Genomic DNA, 24,551 nt, shown 5'->3' with positions numbered 1-24,551 from the left:
TGCTGTTTATCGCGGGGTGTTTGGATCATAGTAAATCAGGCCCATAGAGTATATCTATTGTCCCTTACCGACATACAATCTGAAAATAATTGAAAATGTGCAGTGACCAGAATCAGACAGGAAAAAAAAACTAGAGAGACAGAGCGAGGCTTTGTTCCTCTGCTACAATGCAACAACAGAATGGAAATAGATGCATGCACACTCACCGAGCTCCAGTTGCCAGTGACCCAGTAGGCTGTGACTTGTGCGGGGCTTGACGTTGTCAAAGGAAGTGGCCAAAAATGTCGATTCCGGCTTGGCAAAACACTTGCGGCTTGCGTGGTCATGGGTTGAGGACTGGGTGAAGTGGAGGAATCAGTCCCAACATCAGACCTCACCACAGGGGGAATTGTTACTTCGTTGTAGTCATAGTCATCTAAAATAAAGAATGGATCTGCAAGTACAGGTTTGGATGGCGTCGGTTCCGCTGTAGTTTGATCAAAATAATTTGGTGAAGGCTGAGAGTATTCTTCCTGGATAGTAGGACGTATAAATTCTCTTCCAGTAGACAATATTGTATCATCAGGGACATTTTGATTACTTGGCATTGGTAAGTCTGGGGAAAGAAGGGGAGGAATTGAACTCTCAGAGGGAAGTAATGAAGTTGTATTGAGGCCATGGTGAGACAGTCCTGAACTATCATGTTTAATAGCAGTCACATCTGTATTGTGAGGAGAGGGATCCAACTCTTCCAGTACAAGTGCCGGTGAAAATACTGTTGATTTGTTCTTAATTTGTATATTAGGTACTTCTAATCTATTTTCTTCCCTTTGGACTGCATGCGTGGTCATTTTTATTTGACTTCTTTCAGTCCCTGGCATGGAGGGGCTCATAAAACTACGAGGATAATATGGTGTTGTGGTGTAAGTTTTCTGCAATCGTAAGTCATCCTCCTCTCGGGTGCTCATTGTCTGGGTAACGGTGTGACTGTTCTCAGCATGAAGTCCAAGGGTTGAAGCAGCATGAGTTGGAGTCGCAGTGAATTTTTCTGTGTGATTTTCCTCCCCAATGGAATCCCGGTTATTTTCAGCCTGTTCCCTGTCATGCCCAATATTCTCCCTCTTAGCAGGCTGCCTGCTCGTCACTTCCTGAGGGGTTCCTGTGCTAATATTTTCGAACCCCTGGAGATTGTCGTATCTCTCTTCAAGTATGGATGAATGCTCTGTTGACGACGGTGGTGACTGAGTTGTGGACACAGGCAGAAGATAATCTTGAAAGAGGTAATCATCGACCCATTCAGAATGTATTTGAGTGGGTTCTTTTGTTCCAGTGTTTCCACTGTTCTTCACATTGTTGAGATCGATGATTAGTGGCTCTGCAGGTATCAAAGGACTGCTGCCCTTCCCACTGTGGGGTGGCTCGTCCTCTTGTTGAAAACCCATTTCCTGACTGTCCTTTGAAACTGTTCCATCACTCTCATCCGATAAATCTTCATGAAATTTGATGAAGTTGTAGTCGTAGTAAAAGTCATCCACTTTTAGGCTTTTTTCAAGAGAATCCTCTTCGCTGTCTATCCTATTGTGGTAATGGAAGTCTTCAAAAATGTTATTCGAATCATTTGGATTTTTTGATTTGACTTTGGACGGGCCGTGCTTAGCAGGGGGTTTAGGTACGGAGTGGATTTCGTTGAACACTTCTCTGCCTGTCCACCCACTTCCAGACCAGTCAATATCTCCGAAGTTATCCACAACCAGCGGACAGTCTTGGATGTTACAAGTACTGAGAGAGTGGGGTTTCTTTAGCAGGTCACAGTCCACACCAGTGTTCCTGGAGCAGGTGACATTACGGCGACGGACTCCACTTCCGCAGGTTTGTGAGCACTGCATGAAAGAGGATTAAATACATTTAATCATCATTAAAAGGGACAACCAAAGAATTAGTCTTTTCTGACTTCCAAACATTGTTACAAAGTTGGATACTCCTGTTCAACGATACCAAAGCGTAAAATCATAAGGTTCACACATTTTGGTGTGAGCTTGTTCAAAGTTTTGTATGCCACGGTTTGCAGTCTGGCTATGACGTCACAGCAACATGGAAGCCCTTTTTCAGACATTAAGTTCAGCTCTCCGCCCCATGAGGAATCACAGAAATAAAATGTAAGATATAAAGTAATATTTTCATGTAGTCTTGGTACAGTAAGGAAGGGATTCATACGACCCTGTTCCTGGGTGGATGTCGTGAGAGAGGAAGGTGGGGGGGGGGGGGGGGGTTATTCATGTTGTAAAATGCAGTCTGCTGAAAATTATGGAAAGTGTCACTCTACAAAGCAATTTACACTGTGGTCAAAAGAGGAAAACACATTGTAAGATATTCAACGCTCTACTGCCATCTGGCAGCTAAAGTGGATAGTGCACCCCCCAATTTAAATAAATAAATAAATCGGTTATACTTGTAAAGCGCTTTTCTACCTTCAAGGTACTCAAAGCGCTTTGACAGTATTTCCACATTCACCCATTCACACACACATTCACACACTGATGGCGGGAGCTGCCATGCAAGGCGCTAACCAGCAGCCATCAGGAGCAAGGGTGAAGTGTCTTGCCCAAGGACACAACGGACGTGACTAGGATGGTAGAAGGGTGGGGATTGAACCCCAGTAACCAGCAACACTCCGATGCTGACACGGCCACTCTACCAACTTCGCCACGCCGTCCATTTGTCACGTTTCATGTGTCAGTTAAACCACGATGAATGGGGCCATGTGAATTCCCTTGCTACTGCATGTGCCTAATAACACGACATAAATGCTGCTAAATAATAATAATAATAATATTACATTTTATTTAGTATAGCGCTTTTCAGAGCACTCAAGACGCTTTACACGATAAAAAAATTAAAAAATTAAACAGTTTAAAGTAATAATATAAAATACAGGAAATATAAAGCAGTACCTAGTAAAATACATAATAAGGGAAGAAAAAGAGATGTTTTATGCAATTGACCAGAGATTGTGCAAGTGTATCTGATGTTGTGACTGAGTGACTATGTAATGTAAATAAAGTTTATTTTTGGTCGTGTCTGAAAAAAAAAAATAGCGGAGACGACTTCAAGATATATTTTTTAAGTGAAGTGAAGTGACTTATATTTATATAGTGCTTTTCTCTCGTGAAAAAGTGTACTTTTTAAATTATGAAACTTTTGGGGAGGATGGGGCTGGTTTCATTTGCAATCTGGGAACGCCTCTAGAACAGAACATCTTGCTGGCAGACTCAAAAATCAGTTTATTAAAAGTGACTATGGAGCAAAATGTATACCAAAGCAAATCCAATAAATATTATCTAGACCGGAGGTCTTCAACCTTTTTTGCACCAGGCACCGGTTTAGTAGGCATTATTTTCCCGTTATGGCCTTTTCCGTGTGGCAAATAAGTAAGCAACAATAAGTGCATGAAAAATACAACTCACTGAATCGTTGAATTAGTGGGCGCCGTGGTCTTTACGCCTTTGCAGAAAAGTTTTCTGAAGACTTTTGTTTTTTTTAGTAATTTTCACTAGCTTGTGGGCTTATTTTTTATCGTATCTGATGCATTATACGTGATACGTCATCATTGGGGCAGTAGCATACAGTAGGATATACGTTCAATTATTTCCAATTGATTTCTATTTCTATTCTACAAGTTATGTATTCATAATTTTTTCCACTTATTATATGCAACAATCTAGCACACTTGCGCTTTAGCATTCTAGAACATTTCCAACTTAAACTACTATGGTGACTTCATTCTTGACCTGTCCTGGGCTGATGTCATGCAACAACCTACTTTTTTCTATGGCTCTCCATTTTATTTCATATTGATTATTATATCTGATCCTGTGTCCTATTATGGTACTCTTTATGTCTGATGTTGGTGCTATCTAGCTTAACTTTTTATGGACCTTGTTGTATATATCATCAACCTGCTGGGGACTATAGATGGAAATTACCTGATGGCTACATTTGTCACATTTACATGTTATATGTTCTTGAGTGATGATTAAGATATAACAAATATAACCAACGATGACTTACTAAGAGGGGTTTTATTATACATCTATGAACTCATTGGTGTGTCTACTGCAGTGGTTCTCAAACTTTTTTTGTCATCCCCCACTTTGGACAAGGGGGAGTTTTCAAGCCCCACCTGCCCCCATCGCCCCAACAGAACGCTAATGCCAAGCATAACATTTTCAAATGTATTGAACATCAAGCAACATCAAGTTGTATACATTCAAACTCAATAACATAAAATAACATCAAGTTCAATAATAAATAAAATAACTGTGCAGCTGTGGTATAACTTGCATCAAGTTCAATATCAAATAAAATAACTTGCATCAAGTTCAATAATAAATAAAACAAAGGTGTTATAACTTGCATCAAGTTCAATAATAAATCAAAAAAAGTGTTATAACTTGCATCAAGTTCAATAATAAATCAAAAAAGTGTTATAACTTGCATCAAGTTCAATCATAAATAAAACAAGTGTTATAACTTGCATCAAGTTCAATAATAAATCAAATAAAAGTGTTATAACTTGCATCAAGTTCAATAATAAATCAAAAAAAGTGTTATAACTGGCATCAAGTTCAATCATAAATAAAACAAAAGTGTTATAACTTGCATCAAGTTCAATAATAAATCAAATAACTTGCATCAAGTTCAATCATAAATAAAACAAAAGTGTCATAACTTGCATCAAGTTCAATAATAAATCAAATAACTTGCATCAAGTTCAATAATAAATAAAAATAAAAGTGCCACTTTGCAATCTTTGCAAAAAAAAAGGAGGAGCTATATGCATTTGGCAAGACAGAGCAAGTGAACATGAGTTTTACAGTACTCCAGCATTAGTGGCTGCAATGAGTCTGTTTTGCACTGCACAGCTTTTCAAATCAGGGTTGCAGGCTTGACACTGCCACTGTTAAAACCTCATTGAGTTTGGGGCTGAGCTGCCTTGACGCGAGTGCTTCCCGGTGAATGACACACAGTGTGTTCAATGCGCATTTGGCGCAACCCTCTTTATTAGAGCCTGCAGCCCGTTTCCTCACTTTGCCATGGTCTGTGCGCCATCAGAGCAAAAGCCCACACAGTTTTCCCATTTAAGGTCGTGTTCTTTGAGGAAACTGTCCATTATATTGAACAGCTCATCAGCATTGGCTCTATTTTTTATGTATTTGCAAAACAGCAAATCCTCGCACAGTGACTCGCCATTCACAAAGCTTCCGCTTAGCCCGCCCCCATTAGTTACTGTTGCTATGTCTGTCAAACTTTCGCTCCTACCTAGAAATGTAAAGCCTACAGGAAAAATAAGTAATTTACATTTATTTATATAGCGGATTTCACAGACAGAATCACAAAGTGATTTACAGTGTGTATAGAAAATGAAAGCATAGTAAAAAAAAAAATCTAAGAATATAATAAAACAAAATAAAAAAATTAAAGTTAAATTTCCTCCCGTTCCTCGCGCCCCACCTGTCATGTCTCTATTCCCCACCAGTGGGGCGCGCCCCACACTTTGAGAAACGCTGGTCTACTGGTACAGGCAAAAGTTCAGCCGTACAAAATGCGGTCGTTTGTAAATTATTTCATATTCCTGTGTAGTCCGGTAGCAAATGTGTCAAAGACATGGATGATAGAGTCTGGTGTGGATGAACTTGACTGGTCTGCACAGAGTCCTGACCTGAACCCGATAGAACACCTTTGGGATGAATTAGAATGGAGCCTGAGAGCCAGGCCTTCTCGACCAACATCAGTGTGTGACCTCACCAATGTGCTTTTGGAAGAATGGTTGAAAATTCCTATAAACACACTCCACAACCTTGTGGACAGCCTTCCCAGAAAAGTTGAAGCTGTAATAGCTGCAAAAGGTGGACCGACATCATATTGAACCCTATGGGTTAGGAATGGGATGGCACTTCCAGTTCATATGTGAGTCAAGGCACGTGGCCAAATACTTTTGGCAATATAGTGTATATGAAGGGGGACAAATACATACATCTGGGTGTTCATGTACTTTATATGAAAAACATATCTGCATCTGTCAAGGCAAGATGAAAATGTGTCTCTTTCTATTAACACGTGGGGAAAATGTGTTACAATCTAATGACACCAACATTGAATGTTTTCTTTGCCTGAAGTGGATTTAGTCAAGGTGGGAGGAAGCATGAATGGATCCAAACACCAAAGAATTTTGGAACGTAATTTTTAGACATCTGTTAGAAAGCTGAAGAGAAAGACTTGAAAGTTTCAGGATGGTGACCCCAATAATACATCAAAATCAACAACAAAAAGGACTATATCAGAAAGATGGTGAAGGACACTTTTGGAATGGTTTAACACAAGGGTCGGTAACTTTCAATAAAAAGAAAACATTTTCTCCCTTTGATAAACTTTTACAAGTTTATTTTTTTTATTTGATTTTACTTGTTACAACAGAATACAGCAAACAGAAGTGCAGTGTGCATATGCAACTGATTACAGCTAGTGTGGCTGTGCGATAGTACATTGTAGTGTTTTCCCGATACCAATATCTTGGTACCGGGAACGGTAGCAAAATGATTTTGATACTTTTCGATACTTTTTAAATAAAGGGCACCACTAAGAAAGTCATTATTGGCTTTATTTTAACAAAAAATCTTACGGTACATTAAACATATGTGTCTTGTTGCAATTTTGTCGTTAAATAAAATAGTGAACATACAAGACAACTTGTCTTTTATTAGTGAGTAAACAAACAAAGGCTCCTAATTTAGCTGCTGACGTATGCAGTAACATATTGTGTCATTTTCCATTCTATTATTTTGTCAAAATTATTAAGGACAAGTGGTAGAAAATGAATTATTAATGTACTTGTTAATTTACTGTTAATATCTGCTTACTTTCTCTTTTAACATGTTCTATATTGTTTACTAATAACTTTTGTTTTAGTTATCATCAACAAACTAGTTTCCCCTTATGAACATAAGACAATAAGGAACCAAAATGAAATGCATGTTGACTAAAACATGATGAAATTTACTGCCATTTTAAATCGGGACAAAAATTTAGATTTTTGTGTAATGTTCTATATTTTCAATGGAACATATACAATTTTAGTGTTGTTTACTTGAGTCATATTGCAGTCTACACGTATCTCTTATAGTTTGACTGCCATCTACTGGTCACACTCATTACACCATGCACCAAATAAAATAGCTTCGTTGTCGGTAAGCAAAACCAGAATTATTCCGTACATTAGGCGCACAGCGTTATAAGGCGCACTGTTAAGTTATGAGGAAAAAAACAGATTTTAAGTGCGCCTTATTGTCCGGAAAATACGGTAAGTACATCGTTCCTGACCATAAGATCAAGCTACTTTTGTATTAAACAAATGTTTTGCACGTAGTCTAAATAAAGGTGCTTTCAAATAAACATTAAAGAGGCCTCATCTTTTATACTTTATATTTTAGTCGACTAAATTCACTGTAATTTTAGCTAAAATGGTGTGTAATTTTGTTGACTAAAACTGAATCAATTTAGAATGAGACTAAAACTAAAATACATTTTCATCAAAAGACTATGACTAAAACTAAATTAAAAACTGCTATCAAAATTAACACTGGTGTGAGCAGCTGCATGCTTGTCTTAAGATAAAAATAACACGTCCTATTTGTCGCGAAAGTTTGGATTATTTTGCAGAAATGTCTTCTCCATCGTCTTCATGTCTTACATGCCACAGAAACGGGACCGGGAAGACGTCGGGGATGGCATGTTGGTGTGAACCTGGGTCACATTTTTTCGCGCAGGCCTCGATACATCGACGTTCTTTCAATATTTTCCTGTACGTGTATCAACAAGGCCCAGACCAGAAGCAAAAGATGGCACTCATTCTTTGCTTTAAAAAGAATGCCAATTGTACTTGTTTCTTTCAAGCATGAAACCTTGCATGTCAACACAGAGTTGGAGAATAACAACATTTCTTCACAAAGTCCTACTGGAGTATTCTGGGCCAGACTAACCTTTGTCCAACTGCCGGTGGTCCAATCTGCCGGGCATGGGATGTGTGTGCTGCAGGATGATACCGACTCGGGTTTTGGGATGTGTTCACATTCGCTGGGCTGTAGGGCTTTCTGTTCCTCCACGCTGATGGCTTGTATGCACAGCACTGTCCTTTTAGTCATGCCAGAGCTCCCACAGCTTGCTGAGCATGCGTGCCACTCCCCCACCCACCATCTGTAGTCAGAAACACACAAGTTAAATTGTTTACTTGTGATGACTCCATGTTTGACCTTTTGCACCATCAATATTCCATCAATTGGATTTATTTCTACATAGGATTGAATCTGCCATCATGTCTGTAGTTTCTTGGAAAAAGTGCTTTGGATTTTTATCAGACAAGCCTTTAAAAATGCCACAGAAAATCAAATAATAATATTATATTCTATTTCTATTCTACTTCAATTACAAAATGCATCAATTTGTATTTTGTTGCTTCGATGATTAGCTTACTGAGTAAAATGAGTGCAGAATGCTCCGAAAGGGCGAACATGGTCCACCTATTGCTCAGTGGCCTTGTGGTTAGAGTGTCCGCCCTGAGATCGGTAGGTTGTGAGTTCAAACCCCGGGCCGAGTCATACCAAAGACCCATTACCTCCCTGCTTGGCACTCAGCATCAAGGGTTGGAATTGGGGTTTAAATCACCAAAACGATGCCCGAGCGCAGCCACCGCTGCTGCTCACTGCTCCCCTCACCTCCCAGGGTTTGGAACAAGGGCATGGGTCAAATACAGAGGGTAATTTCAACACACCTAGTGCGTGTGTGTGACTATCAGTGGTACTTTAACTTTTATCTTTAGTTATTGGTGACATAACTTGTGCTGCCGATGTTGTAGCCTGTGGATGCATGTTGTGGGCGGGGACAAAGAGAGATACAGTAACTCAAAAGAAAAACAAAGAGAAAGTGGATGAATGAGAAGAAGAGAGAAGCCGTCAAAGGTTTTGCGATCATCTATTTTTGTTCCCTGTTCTTGTTGCTTATGAATCCAGAACAATTTTTTGGGGTCGTTTTAGATATTGTTTACAAAGTCCGGAAGTACGTCTCGGGATAAAGGAAGGCGTAGAGGGCAAATGATCTATGATCTAAATGGGAGCCAGTAGTAGTTTTTGATTTTGTTTAGTTATTGTGCATTAACCACTTTTTTATGTTAAAAAAAAAAACATTGTATGTAGTATTCAATAACCAAATTTAATACATAATTTGCTTTACAACAATTCTAGAAGTTCTACATTTAATAAGATATGTTTTATAAAAATATGTTATTGTGTTTACTTTAGTTACTCACTAGAAAACAGTTTTAGTTCTATGATCTATTGTCAAAGTATCAAAATTAGGACTCGAAATGTTGATCGGGACATTTCTAACAGTATATACAGTATACTATGGTTGCAACTAACAGTTATTTTAGTAGTCGACTAGTCCAGGGGTCCACAAACTATGGCCCGCACCAGCATCCAAAATCCGGCCCGGCGGAAGTCCCAAGTTAAAACATTTTTTTTAATTTCTTTTCTTTTTGTTAAATTATTATTATTTTTTAAAAATCTGTCCTTTCAAATCCATTTTCTACTGCTTGTTACTCTCGGGGTCTTCTAGACGCTCAGGCAAATCATACTGTCTAAAAATGCTTTTTCCCATCGTATTTTTCGGACTATAAGTCGCAGTTTTTTTCATAGTTTGGCCGGGGGTGCGACTTATACTCAGGAGCAGGGGTCCCCAAAGTACGGCCCGCGGGCCGAATCCGGCCCGCCAGCGTCCAAAATCCGGCCCGCGGGAAGTCCCAAGTTTAAAAAAATAAAATAAAATAAATTACGGTTAAATTTTTTTATTTTTTTTTAATTAGCATTTTTTAAAATCTGTCCTTTCTAATCCATGTTCTACCGCTCGGTGTCTCCTAGCCGCTCAGGCAAATCATATTGTCTAAAAATGCATTTTCCCATCGATAACGTGAAATCATCGGGCTTGGAATATATATATATATATATATATATATATATATATATATATATATATATATATATATATATATATATATATATATATATATATATATATATATATATATATATATATACATATATATATATATATATATATATATATATATACATATATATATATATATATATATATATATATGTATATACATATACATATATACATACATATATATATATATATATATATATATATATATATGTATATACATATACATATATACATACATATATATATATATATATATATATATATATATATATATATATGTATATACATATACATATATACATACATATATATATATATATATATATATATATATGTATATACATATACATATATACATACATATATATATATATATATATGTATATATATATATATATACATATACATATATACATACATATATATATATATATATATGTATATATATATATATATATATATATATATATATATATATATATATATATATATATATATATATATATATATATATATATATATATATATATATATATGTATATGTATATATATATATATATATGTACAGCCCGGCCCCCGGCCAAATTTTTTTAACCCAATGCAGCCCCGAGTCAAAAACTTTGGGGACTCCTGGACTAGTCAATCGATTATTGCTCATGATCTGCTGTACACGTTTGAGTTTGACGTTGAGTTCACGACTTGATTTTACTTCTATTTTTACAACCTATTACAGTAAATTCAATTATAAAAAATTAAACAGTCTCAATTCATGGTTTTACTTTATTACACAAAGTATGTAACAACCTGTGGTGTGCCGTCAGGGCCAGCAAGGCCTTCTCTGCTGGCCTAACATAACCAGAAATCATGATCATAATTAAAGATAAAAGTATTTTTTTATTTACTTTCCCTAAATATCTAAAAGTATTCATATTCTCTTCATGTCATATTATGCTCCTTCCAGTGCTGTTGTTTTTAGTTTTAGTTTGTATCCAATCAGAATTCAGCTAGCTTATGTTGCCATGCTGTACCAAATCTGCCAGAGGCCTTCAGAATCAACAATGCTGGCGTCCGTGCACTGTAAGTGAATGGGCACATACAGTTGATAGACAATTGCGATAGCCAATCAGATCACAAGTTGTTGTCAGTAAGGCCTTCTAGCTGGCCTAAGGTTGAATGTGACATTTACGCGTCCTGTGATTGGATAGTCACCGGGACCGTTAGCGGATGAATTTGAGAACACATTGAGTTGATAGACAATTGCGATAGCCAATCAGATCACAAGTTGTTGACAGTAGCCTATCCAAGTAGCCTGATGTTAACGAGACTGTGATTGGATACTGATTTGTTATTCCAAAGTGAGTATCCATTTACTAGTTTCAATTTAGCAGGACGCGGGAAGTGTTGCGCCGTGGCCAGACCGGGATAGCAGAGAAGGAGAACAAAACGTTGATTAGGTGGCAGATATATATTTGCAAGGCCATTTTCAAGAAGGTTATCTTGTGAGACGATGTCGGTCAACCCCGGCAGTTAGCTCAGCTGTTCTGCCGATGAAATCGGGAAATGCTCGCCATTTCCACTCGAATAAGCCAACGACGAGGGGTACCACTGGCTTATACAGCATCGAATAGGTCCTATAAATTGTGAGTTCAAATATTTAATTTTTCCATTTTTAATGTTTTTTGCAATTTTAATTTTGACAGTACCACATACGATATGTTTTAATTGCTGATGTGTTTTAATAGATTGTTAAATGAGCCAGAAAATAACCCGTTTTGTATACTGTTGATGTGTTTCAATACTCAGTAGGGCGTGAATGTGTTTCTGTATAGTATTTCTCCAGCAATGGTCATGTGGTGACATCTACTATAGTATTTTGAGAGGTAATCATTGAAGTTGGACATCACTGAAAGCCTAGGTGGGAAACGCACGGCCCGCCACTGGTAACAACAACAAGAAATACATCAACAGACCTAGAGGGTAATATGTCCTGTAAACATGAAACAGTATTAGTATCTGGTGCTGTTAGGGGACTTAGCTGCAATTATTTACCTAAAGGAATAAAAGTTTAAACATGACCATTCCTGGTGGTTTATTACTTAACATTGCATTAAGTGGCTTATGAATTTTTACGATTGACGTCAATGTCGACTAATCTTTGCAGCCCTAGTACAGTCTATACCTTTATATACATTCATCTTAACCATAATATATGTGGTGCTGACAGTTCCAGAATGTCTTTTCAGTTGACAACTCCAAGGCCTCAGTAAATTTAACTTCTCGTTAGTGCATTTAATTGACTGCAGATGGTTGTGTCTTCTTGGCAGCGTAACATAATTCGCTTGTCAGCTCTCATTGGATCCACCATTACAGAACAATTGGAAAGTCCAAGAAACTTAGTGAAGATCAAATAAGAATTGGAAATTGAAAAGAGTCATTCCAAAACAACTACAGAGTCCAAGATAATCAGTTCAAGCAATTGTACGTAAATGCACGCCATTTGGATGTGTCTCCACTTTGCCAAGGTCTAGAAAAAGATATAAATAAATATATAAAAGACATACTTGAATTTCAGTGAATAATAGCTGTAAATATACTCCTCCCCCCTTAACCCTGCACCCGGCCCCGCCCACCCAGACCCCGCCCACCTCAACACCCCCCCCCCCCCCCCAATCTCCCGAATTTGGAGGTCTCAAGGTTGGCAAGTATGGTGCAGGGGTTTCTGACACTTACTGACCTTGGGGCCCAACTTTTTCATCATAGAGGGGCTTGGGCCCCACTCAATTAGCCATCTTGATTTTAATCATAATCAATAATTATATCTTACCGACTTACAGTTTAATAGGTTAACAACCTTGTCAAATAATATGAAATCATGTGCTAATCACAGAGATTATTATTTATTGAACACATAAATCTAAGGCTGCAGCTAACGATTATTTTTCTATCGATTAATCTATAGATTATTTTTTCGGTTAATCTATAGATTATTTTTTCGATTAATCTATAGATTATTTTTCCTTTTACAGATTATTTTTTTATTTAAAATGAAGATGAAAAAATAAATGTAGGCCCGTTTTTTCAAAAGGCATTTACAAAAAAAAAGAAGTATGGCCACTCAGTCAACATTGACAACAACATGACAAAATATTCTGTAACAATGTAAACATTTAAAACTTTTAACATTTAACAAAATTAAAAGTAGCTTATTTGCTTTTTAATGTGCAAATATAAAAGTAAACATCCAGTGCAAATCTTAATATTCTGCAATAGTATAAGCATTTCAAAAGTAAAAGTATTGCTTATTTTGCTTTAAAATGTGCAAAAATAAAGATAAACATCCAATACAAAAAAGTGCAAAACGAAATATTCTGTAACAACAGTGTAAACATTTCAACAAAAGTGAAAGTATTGCTTATTTGCTAAAATGTGCAAAAATAAAGATAAACATCCAATACAAAAAAGTGCCAATCTAAATATTCTGGAGCACTGTAAACATTAAGTATTGCTTTTAAAATGTGCAAAATAAACATCCAGTCCAACACAGTACACAATAACCAATTCTACTCATTCCAGTGAGTGACTAACAGTTGTAATGAAGAAAGGTTAGCATGTCTACATGCTCTGGTTCTTTTCTTGTTTACAATATTCCCAGCAGCTGAAAATAGGCGCTCAGAAGGGGTCGATGTGGCTGGAACTGAGAGGTAATTAGCCTTCACCTCAAGCCAGGACTGCGAGTGAGCTGAGCTGCAGTTTAAGTTTCTAGAAGGTCAACGGGCTCATAGTGATGTTACTAGTAGTTGACTGGGAGGTGTTTATTATCATTTGGGGAGAGTCCGCTGCCTGATGCTCACCTGCTAAACACCTATCTGCTCCACGCTGAAGCGCTGACTACATGCGCTCTGAATACGCACTGCTGATTGGCTGGTAACATTTTGAATACGCACTGCTGATTGGCTGATAACGCTTTCTGTGCACCAATCAGATAGTTGTGTGGGTGGGACAATGGTGCGTGCTGAGACAGAGGCAGAAGGAGCAAAGCAGCTTGTTAAGACTTTAGCTTTAGCTTTGAAACTCGTTCGGTACACCCCCGTACCGAACCGAAAGCCCCGTACCGAAACGGTTCAATACAAAACACGTACCGTTACACCCCTAGCAGGTACAAATGACACATTCATGTTTTTGTGTAATGATGACAACGTATGCTCACGCGGACGATTGACTAGTTGATGGTTGATGGTTTTCTTTTCAAATGTTCGTTCATATCCGTTGTGCTGCTATGATAGGCCATTTCCGCTCGACACAGTGTGCATACAACATTATTAGGCCGTGTATTGAAATACTCCCACACTTTTGACGACTTTTGGCGTGATTTTTTCCCCCTCGCTCGCACCGTCTGCTTTGCGGTCCGCCATGACGGTAGTGTGACGTAAATATGCGACGCGTCGACGCACAAAAACGGCGTCGACGTATTTACGTAACCGATGACGTCGACTACGTCGACGCGTCGTTTCAGCCTTACATAAATCTAAGATAGCTCAAATAAAACAATATTAGAAAAATATACTGCATAAGTAGGGACACCTAAATAACTGATGAAAAATACATTTACATACAATTATCCAATCAATTATGGAGTGCTGAATTAAACTAAATAAATAATACATAACAATACATATATTGCTTAAATAAACGGTCAATAAAATTAAAGTGCAAATGAAAATACATCTTAACCTCGTAAGTAAATGTAATCTAATCCAAATCCAAATAGTCATAATTTTTGCGCTTGAGAAATTTTACCTCAAGACTTCTTGTTTGAGATTGTCATTACTGCCACAGGTGGTGGAAAACTGTATTACAACTGAGTACCGCTGTGGCTCATACAGATCACAGCTGTGAAACATATTTTTGGTACCCCTCTAGGGGATGCTCATTGCCCAACAATGGGCCCTCCACTGCTCCAGTGAAAACACATTGATTGATCCTTGCATTGACATTTTAACCCACAAAAGACCGTTACCCACTACGGTGCATAACGTTTGTAGTATTTTTTTTTAATGAAAAAAGATATATACCAAAAACAAATGCCCACTCAAGTGGATGCTGGTTCTCAAAATGAAAATAATAGTGAAGGCAGAAATCCGGCGCCCTAGTCCCTAATTTATGACCCTAAAGTCCCTTAAGTGTTACCTTAGAACAGAGGTTTCCAAACTACAGCCCGCGGGCCAAGTGCGGCCCACCGGCGTCTTCAATTTGGGCCATGAAACGACACAATACCAATAAACTATGGTGGGGAGCGGTGTATTAATTTAATATACAAATAGCCAGAGGTCTGGTAGCTGCCATTTTGTTGCCATCTCGTGGCCAACGAAAGTACCGCAACCATTAATTATAGTTAGTAAAAACACAGCACAGCTTTTAGTCATAGGACCCAATCCAAACAACCTTCCCTAGTCATGCTGCAAAAAAAAACATCCAATCAACATTAAAAACATGTGTACTTCACCCATTAAAATCCAATAAAAGGGATGATGGGATGATCCATGCTTGTCACATTTTAGCTATTTGATATTTCTGATTGATTAAAAAACTTAAACAAGGTATGAGTCGAACCTTCACATACCCTTAAAAACCAATTATAATAATTATTAAATATATCCATTATATAACAATATGTACATATATATATATATATATATATATATATATATATATATATATATATATATATATATATATATATATATATATATATATATACCTGTATATATATATATATACACACACACACACACACACACACACACACACACACACACACACACACACACACACACACACACACACACACACACACACACACACACACACACACACACACACACACACACACACACACACACACACACACACACACACACACACACACGTTACTTTGCATGTAGTCCGCTTTTGGTCCCCGGCCAAATTTTTTAAGAACAAATTCGGCACCCCAGTCAAAAAGTTTGGACACACCTGCCTTATTTAGTGGAATAGCCCTGGTTTATAAATACTTTAAATACCGTAATTTCCGGACTATAAGCCGCTACTTTTTCCCCTCGTTCTGGTCCCTGCGGCTTATACAACGGTGCGGCTTATTTACGGCCTGTTCTTCTCCGACACCGACGAAGAGGATTTCGGTGGTTTTAGTACGCAGGAGGAAGACGATGACACAATGATTAAAGACTGACTTTTCATATACCGGTAGGCTGGTTATTTTGATAACGTACAGGCGAGCACTTTGTATTACTTTGCCCCGTTGTATTATTTGTACTCTGCACGAATGCTGTTCGCCATGTCAAAGATGTGAAAGTTTGATTGAATGATTGAAATATTTATTGTTAATAAATGGGACGCTTTGCGTTCCCAAACAGTCATCTCTGTCCCGACAATCCCCTCCGTGGTAGCAGGAACCCCTATATACTACGGTAATTACACATCAAAACCCTGCGGCTTATAGTCAGGTGCGGCTTATATATGGAGCAATCTGTATTTTCCCTTAAATTTAGCTGGTGCGGCTTATAGTCAGGTGCGGCTTATAGTCCGGAAATTACGGTACATATAATACTCATAAAAATAATTTAAAAAACAGTGTTAGCTTTCACTGTTATGCTGATGACACCCTACTTGACATGCGCCTAAGGCTGACCAACACGCCACATTGTAGTCATCTGGAGGCGTGTCTTAATTAAATCAAACAATGGATGTCCAGCTACTGTCTCACATCTCCGGTCCCACTCAAAGTTTCTTATTGTTCCAATTGGGTTGAGTTTTTTCTTGCCTGGATGTGGGATCTGATCCGAGGATGTTTTTGTGGTTTGTGAAGCCCTTTGAGGCATTTGTGAGTCGGGGCTTTATATAAATAAACTTTCAATGATTGATTGATCAAATAAAAAGCCCCTCTACTTTGCGAAAATTCATATTCCACGGGGGCCTGGGATAATTGAGGTAAAACTGTACATGATCGAACAGTGTTTTTCAACCCTTTTATTGTGTACTTTATAATCAAGGGTGTAAAATTTTTGCATTCATTTTTTAAAAATACGTCAAACTAATTTTTAACTTGTAACGTTACAGTCTCTGTATGTAAGTGTCATCGCCCTCTTCTTGTGCGTGACCTGTTTGAGGTTTAAAACAATGGTCAGTTACACCATGAAGTGGACATTGATTGGCTGGCATTGTGTTCCGGCTTGTTTAGCGAAATGGTAAATGGTCTGTATTTATATAGCGCTTTACTATACCTGAAACGATACCCAAAGTGCTTTACATCATACAAACCCCGTTTCCATATGAGTTGGGAAATTGTGTTAGATGTAAATATAAACGGAATACAATGATTTGCAAATAATTTTCAACCCATATTCAGTTGAATATACTACAAAGACAACATATTTGATGTTCAAACTGATAAACATTTTTTTTTTTTGCAAATAATCATTAACTTTAGAATTTGATGCCAGCAACACGTGACAAAGAAGTTCGGAAAGGTGGCAATAAATATTGATAAAGTTGAGGAATGCTCATCAAACACTTATTTGGAACATCCCACAAATTGTTGAACAGTTTAAGAAAAACTTTTCTCAACCAGCTATTGCAAGGAATTTAGGGATTTCACCATCTACGGTCCGTAATATCATCAAAGGGTTCAGAGAATCTGGAGAAATCACTGCACGTAAGCAGCTAAGCCCGTGACCTTCGATCCCTCAGGCTGTACTGCATCAACAAGCGACATCAGTGTGTAAAGGATATCACCACATGGGCTCAGGAACACTTCAGAAACCCACTGTCAGTAACTACAGTTGGTCGCTACATCTGTAAGTGCAAGTTAAAACTCTCCTTTGCAAGGCAAAAACCGTTTATCAACAACACCCAGAAACGCCGTCTGCTTCGCTGGGCCTGAGCTCATCTAAGATGGACTGATACAAAGTGGAAAAGTGTTCTGTGGTCTGATGAGTCCACCTTTCAAATTGTTTTTGGAAACTGTGGACGTCGTGTCTTCCGGACCAAAGAGGAAAAGAACCATCCGGATTGTTATAGGCGCAAAGTTCAAAAGCCAGCATCTGTGATGGGGGTGTATTAGTGCCCAAGGCATGGGTAACTTACACATCTGTGAAGGCACCATTAATGTTGAAAAGTACATACAGGTTTTGGAGCAACATATGTTGCCATCCAAGCAATGTATTTTTCATGGACGCCCCTGCTTATTTCAGCAAGACAATGCCAAGCCACGTGTTACATCAACGTGGCTTCATAGTAAAAGAGTGCGGATACTAGACTGGCCTGCCTGTCGTCCAGACCTGTCTCCCATTGAAAATGTGTGGCACATTATGAAGCCTAAAATACCACAATGGAGACCCCCGGACTATTGAACAACTTAAGCTGTACATCAAGCAAAAATGGGAAAGAATTCCACCTGAGAAGCTTAAAAAATGTGTCTCCTCAGTTCCCAAACGTTTACTGAGTGTTGTTAAAAGGAAAGGCCATGTAACACAGTGGTGAACATGCCCTTTCCCAACTACTTTGGCACGTGTTGCAGCCATGAAAGTTAATTATTATTTGCAAAAAAATAGATAAAGTTTATGAGTTTGAACATCAAATATCTTGTCTTTGTAGTGCATTCAACTGAAAATGGGTTGAAAAGGATTTGCAAATCATTGTATTCCGTTTATATTTACATCTAACACAATTTCCCAACTCATATAGAAACGGGGTTTGTACATCACATTCACTCATTCACACATACATTCACACACTGATGGTGGAACCTGCCAACCACGTCACATCAGGAACAATGTGGGTGACAACGGCTGTGACTAGGATGGCGGAAGCTAGATACAGACCGGAAAACCCTAAAGTTGCTGGTACAATGAAAGTGACATTTTTGCTTACAGCCCAGTAGCAACTTCAGCCACAGTTAAGGTTAGCAGAGAAGATGTTAGCAATTTAGCAAGCTATAGCATTGGCTCTTTGCCAAACTAAAGTCAAGCAGAACACGCACAAGCAAGCACTCGAAAAACTATAAAAATCTGTCAGCCCGAGCACGCAAGTAATTGGCCCACTCGAAGAAGACAGCATTGTGATTGACAGGTACTTTATTTTAGTATATTTTTTTCTACAGTTATTTCTATAGTACAGTATGGTACTGTAGAGGGCAGGGCTGTCAAACTCATTTTCATTGAGGGCCACATCGCAGTAATGGCTGCTTTCAGAGGGCCGATTTTTTTTAAATATTAATTTACATTATGCATGAGGGTAATAACCTGTGCTTAATCATGATTAATCGAAATGCATATGCATTTTTTTATGTTTAACTTGCTTTAAAAATCATACATAAAGGTGACAAGCAGATATTTAAGTATTTGTTTTTATCTCACAAAAATAGTTATGCAATACAGTATATAATGATATAATTGGCATGGTCAGATAATATTAAAGTTTAAAATATGCATTTTTTTTTCTGTCAAAATTGAAAGAACGAATGCATTTAGTAAAAAATATAAATAAAAACAAGTATTTTATTGAAACCCATTTTTTTCAAGCTTTCACAGGCCACACAAAATGATGTGACGGGCCAGAACTGGCCCCCGGGCCCTGAGTTTGACACCTGGGGTCTAGGGGTTCTTAACCTTGTTGACCTCGGGGCACAACTTTTCCACTACAGAGGGGCCCAGGACCCACTCAAATATTAGCAATGAATTAGTAATATTACTTTTGATTTGACTTGTATTCAATAATTATACATAACCTACTTACTGTCAAATCCTGTCAAATTATATGAAACCATGTGTTAATCCCAAATATTATTATTAATGTAACAGATAAACCTAAGGCTTAGGTCAGGCTGATTAGAAAAATAAGTACAAACCAAATATACTGCATCGGAAGGGACTCACAAATAACCGACAAAAAAGACATTTATACAATTATGTTGAGCTAAAATAAATAGAATTAATAATAATGAATGTCTCTTAACTAAACTGCCAATACAATTCAGGTGCCAATGAAAGTACAGCTGCAACACTTTAGTCATAATGTTTGCGCTTAAACAACTTCTCGATGAATTGAGCTCCAGACTTCTTGTTTTTTTGAGATGCTTTGAGGTTGTCATTACTGCCACAAATGGTGGAAAAGTGTATTACAGCTGAGTACGGATTATAGCTGAGAAACCAACATATTTTGGCGGCTTTCTCCGGGGCGCTCGCGGCTTAACAATGGGTCATACTTTTAAGAAACACTGGTATAGTTCAAAGGTGTGCAGTTCTTTTTTAAGAATCAATTTTTGGATTAAAAATGACAACTATTGATATTATCATTATTATTATTCATATTGACGCTTTTATACATTCTTGGGTTTCCTTTTTTTAGTATTGTATTTAATAAGTATTGTATTTGTGTGTCTTCTCAGTAGCTTTGAAAATTTATATCCTAAGTTTTGTAAAGCTGTGGACTGGGTTGGAGTTGGGGTTGCTCTGTTTTCCTTTACCAGCCTGATTAACTTCTGTGATTTTTGTAAATACAATTTAAAAAATACAGTTTGAAAATTAAGTTTTAAGAGGAGCTTTTGTAACTTGTAATCTTTGGAAAAAGGTTTTATTATAATGTAGATGCCAAATACCGTATCTTTTGGACCATAGGGCGCACCAGATTGTAAGGCGCACTGCCAATCAACGGTCTATTTTTTATATTTTTTTATATATAAGGCACACTGGATTATAGGGCACATTAAAGGAGTCATATTACTATTATTATTTTTCTAAATGTAAAACACTTCCTTGTGGTCTACATAACATGTAATGGTGGTTCTTTGCTCAAAATGTTGCACAGATTATGTTTTACAGATCATCTTCAAGCCGCTTTCTGACAGTCGCTTCCGGATGCGCCGTTTTGTGGGCGGTCTTATTTACGTGGCTCATCTTCGGCAGCGGACCCCGACTCAAACAAGTTGAAAAACTTATTCGGGTGTTACCATTTAGTGGTCAATTGTACGGAATATGTACTTCACTGTGCCACCTACTAATAAAAGTCTCAATCAAACAAATAAAACCGTCTTCTCCCCGTCATCTCTGTTGTAGCGGTATAGGGTGCAAGGACGGGTGTGGAAATGTCAAAAGATGGAGCTAACTGTTTTAATGACATTCAGACTTTACTTAAATCAATAACGGAGCAGCATCTCCTCATCCGGAAAAGTGTCCCGTGAAAAAACGTTCGACCGGAACTCTAATAACTAAAGTTCCTTGGGTGAATAATGTAAACTCACTACACCGGTATGTTTTAGCGCTTTCATGGTGAGTTTACTGCCAGATATAAGAACTTACCACTATTTTATATTACAAATGGCAACAGGGGAGGATGAATGTCCCATAACAAGAAGATAGAGAAAAAGAAGAAGCTTATCAACTACGGTGTCGGCACAGACTACAATTGCGGACTTGCACAATTTTTCAGGATTTATGCAGATCCCAAATACACATCAGCAGGTACCAGAAGGTAAGAAAAGTTGCTTTTGCATAATATTGCGAAACAAAACGCCAGATAATGTCTTACCTTATACACACACCATAATAATACTCGTAAGTTGAAGCACATCAAACGGTGAAGCCTATATTTGTCTCTTATGTGTGACTGCCATCTACTGGTCACACTTATCATTACACCATGTACCAAATAAAATAGCTTCGAGGTGGGTAAGCTCAACCAAACTTATTCCTTACATTAGGCCCACCGGGTTATAAGGCGCACTGTCGAGTTTTAAGAAGAAAAAAAAAAAGATTTTAAGTGCGCCTTATAGTCCGGAAAATACGGTAATATATTTAGAGAATCGCGTTGAATCGAAAATGGATTCTGAATTGATTCAACAACCCGAGAATCAGAAGGAATCATGGTGTGCCCAAAGAGTACCACCTATAATAGTTCATCAGATCATGTTCGTCATTTAAAAAACATTATGGATTGTTTTTGTACATACTATCATTATAGATGTGCCTTTTGACTCTTGTGTCATTTCGTGAACAAGTATTTACTTTTTTTTTGATCAAGGTTAAACACTTAATGTGAAATCGTGCCAGAAGGCAAACTTACATGGCGGGACAAAGCTCCTTGTTGCACGTAGTTTGGTTATCATCAGGTCGGGTTAAAGGGTCACACAATGACTCTTCCACGATCCCGTTGGTCCTCTCCACACAGTGAACAATCTGTCTCTGAACACCTGGAATGACAATGAGATGGGATTTTTGTTTGAGCACTTTCCCTGACATTGCACGCACACACACACAACCCAATTAGATGGTGCCGCACAGAAAATCAACAACTCACAAATAGCTCTATTACTACATACAGTCGTGGTCAAAAGTTTACATACACTTGTAAATAACATCATGTCATGGCTGTCTGGAGTTTCCAATCATTTCTACAACTCTTATTTTTTTGTGATAGAGTGATTGGAGCACATACTTGTTGGTCACAAAAATTATTCATGAAGTTTGGTTCTTTTATGAATTTATTATGGGTCTACTGAAAATGGGACCAAATCTGCTGGGTCAAAAGTATACATACAGCTATGTTAATATTTGGTTACATGTCCCTTGGCAAGTTTCACTGCAATAAGGCGCTTTTGGTAGCCATCCACAAGCTTCTGGTTGAATTTTTGACCACTCCTCTTGACAAAATTGGTGCAGTTCAGCTAAATTTGTTGGTTTTCTGCAATGGACTTGTTTCTTCAGCATTGTCCACACGTTTAAGTCAGGGCTTTGGGAAGCTCATTCTAAAACCTTAATTATAGCCTGATTTAGCCATTCCTTTACCACTTTTGACATGCTTGACGGTAAGTATGGTGTTCCTGGGATTAAAGGCCTCACATTTTCTCCTCCAAACATATTACTGGGTATTGTGGCCAAACAGCTCAATTTTTGTTTCATCTGACATCACATGGACAAAGATAAGACCTTCTGGAGGAAAGTTATGTGGTCAGATGAAACAAAAATTCAGCTGTTTGGCCACAATACCCAGCAATATGTTTGGAGGAGAAAAGGTGAGGCCTTTAATCCCAGGAACACCATTCTACCGTCAAGCATGGTGGTGGTAATATTATGCTCTGGGCCTGTTTTGATGCCAATGGAACTGGTGCTTTACAGAGACTAAATGGGACAATGCAAATGGAGGATTACCTCCAAATTCTTCAGGACAACCTAAAATCATCAGCCACAATCATCAGGTTGGGTCTTGGGCACAGTTGGGTGTTCCAACAGGACAATGACCCCAAACACACGTCAAAAGTGGTAAAGGAATGGCTAAATCAGGGTAGAATTAAGGTTTTAGAATGGCCTTCCCAAAGTCCTGACTTAAACGTGTGGACAATGCTGAAGAAACAAGTCCATGTCAGAAAACCAACAAATTTAGCTGAACTGCACCATTTCTGTCAAGAGGAGTGGTCAAAAATTCAACCAGAAGCTTGTGGATGGCTACCAAAAGCGCCTTATTGCAGTGAAACTTGCCAAGGGACATGTAACCAAATATTAACATTGCTGTATGTATACTTTTGACCCAGCAGATTTGGTCACATTTTCAGTAGACCCATAATAAATTCATAAAAGAACCAAACTTCATGAATGTTATTTGTGACCAACAAGTACGTGCTCCAATCACTCTATTACAAAAAAATAAGAGTTGTAGAAATTATTGGAAACTCAAGACAGCCATGACATTATGTTCTTTACAAGTGTATGTAAACTTTTGACCACGACTGTAGGACTGCAGATTCAACTGCACTGGTTTAATGTGCAAATCCATTCATGTAATGTAAAATAAGGAGGTAAAATTCTGATTCCTATGTTACAGCTTGGTCAGAGCAAAGTATATCTCCTAATGACAGGTTTACATCCTTCTTGCTGTGCCTCCGTTCATCATTACTTCAGGGGATTTCGACTTAATCGGAGGATAACAGACATTTTCACAGCGCCGCCTATGGAAAGGCTGAACCACCCGATAGGTAATCCTCCCTTACTTCTAGGCAGGACAGCTTTGTTGGAGAAAGACAGAGATAAAAAAAAACTAAACGGGATGATCAGAGCACGCAGACCAACACCTGGGAATTAACACCACTTCCTAACTTTTGTATTCATACACATCGACAAAAGAATATGTTTTGAGCTTGGGTGAAAACATGGAAATGAGACTTTGATTCCACTAAGAAAATATGATTAAAAAGGGCTTCAATTCCCACGCAGTGTCATTATAATCATGTCTTGTAAACTCTACAATACAAATAATACAAATGAAGTTGGCAAAGCTTCATTTAATAGGACTACCATATTTTCCAAACCATAAGCCGCTACTTTTTTCCAACGCTTTTAACCCTGTGGCTTTTGAAACGGTGCGGCTAATTTATGGCCATAATGTTTTGTAATCAACAAATAGCTGTCATATTACACCAGTGATTCTCAAACTGTGTTACGGGTACCACAATTGGTATGCCAAAGAAT

At 37.9% G+C, this 24,551-nt stretch overlaps 1 protein-coding gene across 1 annotated transcript in view; it reads right to left on the bottom strand.

Moving 5' to 3' along the window:
• Positions 1 to 24,551, bottom strand: part of LOC133642350 (A disintegrin and metalloproteinase with thrombospondin motifs 7) — a 301,060-nt gene that overhangs the window by 84,760 nt on the left and 191,749 nt on the right. The window contains exons 17-19 of the mRNA XM_062036489.1: positions 22,153 to 22,279; positions 8,016 to 8,229; positions 207 to 1,859 (exon numbers count right to left, since the gene is read on the bottom strand). Coding sequence (XP_061892473.1) covers positions 207 to 1,859; positions 8,016 to 8,229; positions 22,153 to 22,279 — 1,994 coding nt within the window. The remainder of the gene's footprint in view (positions 1 to 206; positions 1,860 to 8,015; positions 8,230 to 22,152; positions 22,280 to 24,551) is intronic.

The sequence above is a fragment of the Entelurus aequoreus genome, linkage group LG02 (genome assembly GCF_033978785.1).
Source record: "Entelurus aequoreus isolate RoL-2023_Sb linkage group LG02, RoL_Eaeq_v1.1, whole genome shotgun sequence".
NCBI classification, from domain to species: domain Eukaryota; kingdom Metazoa; phylum Chordata; class Actinopteri; order Syngnathiformes; family Syngnathidae; genus Entelurus; species Entelurus aequoreus.
Note: the sequence above shows the minus strand (reverse complement) of the source record. Positions and strands in the feature narration are given on the sequence as shown.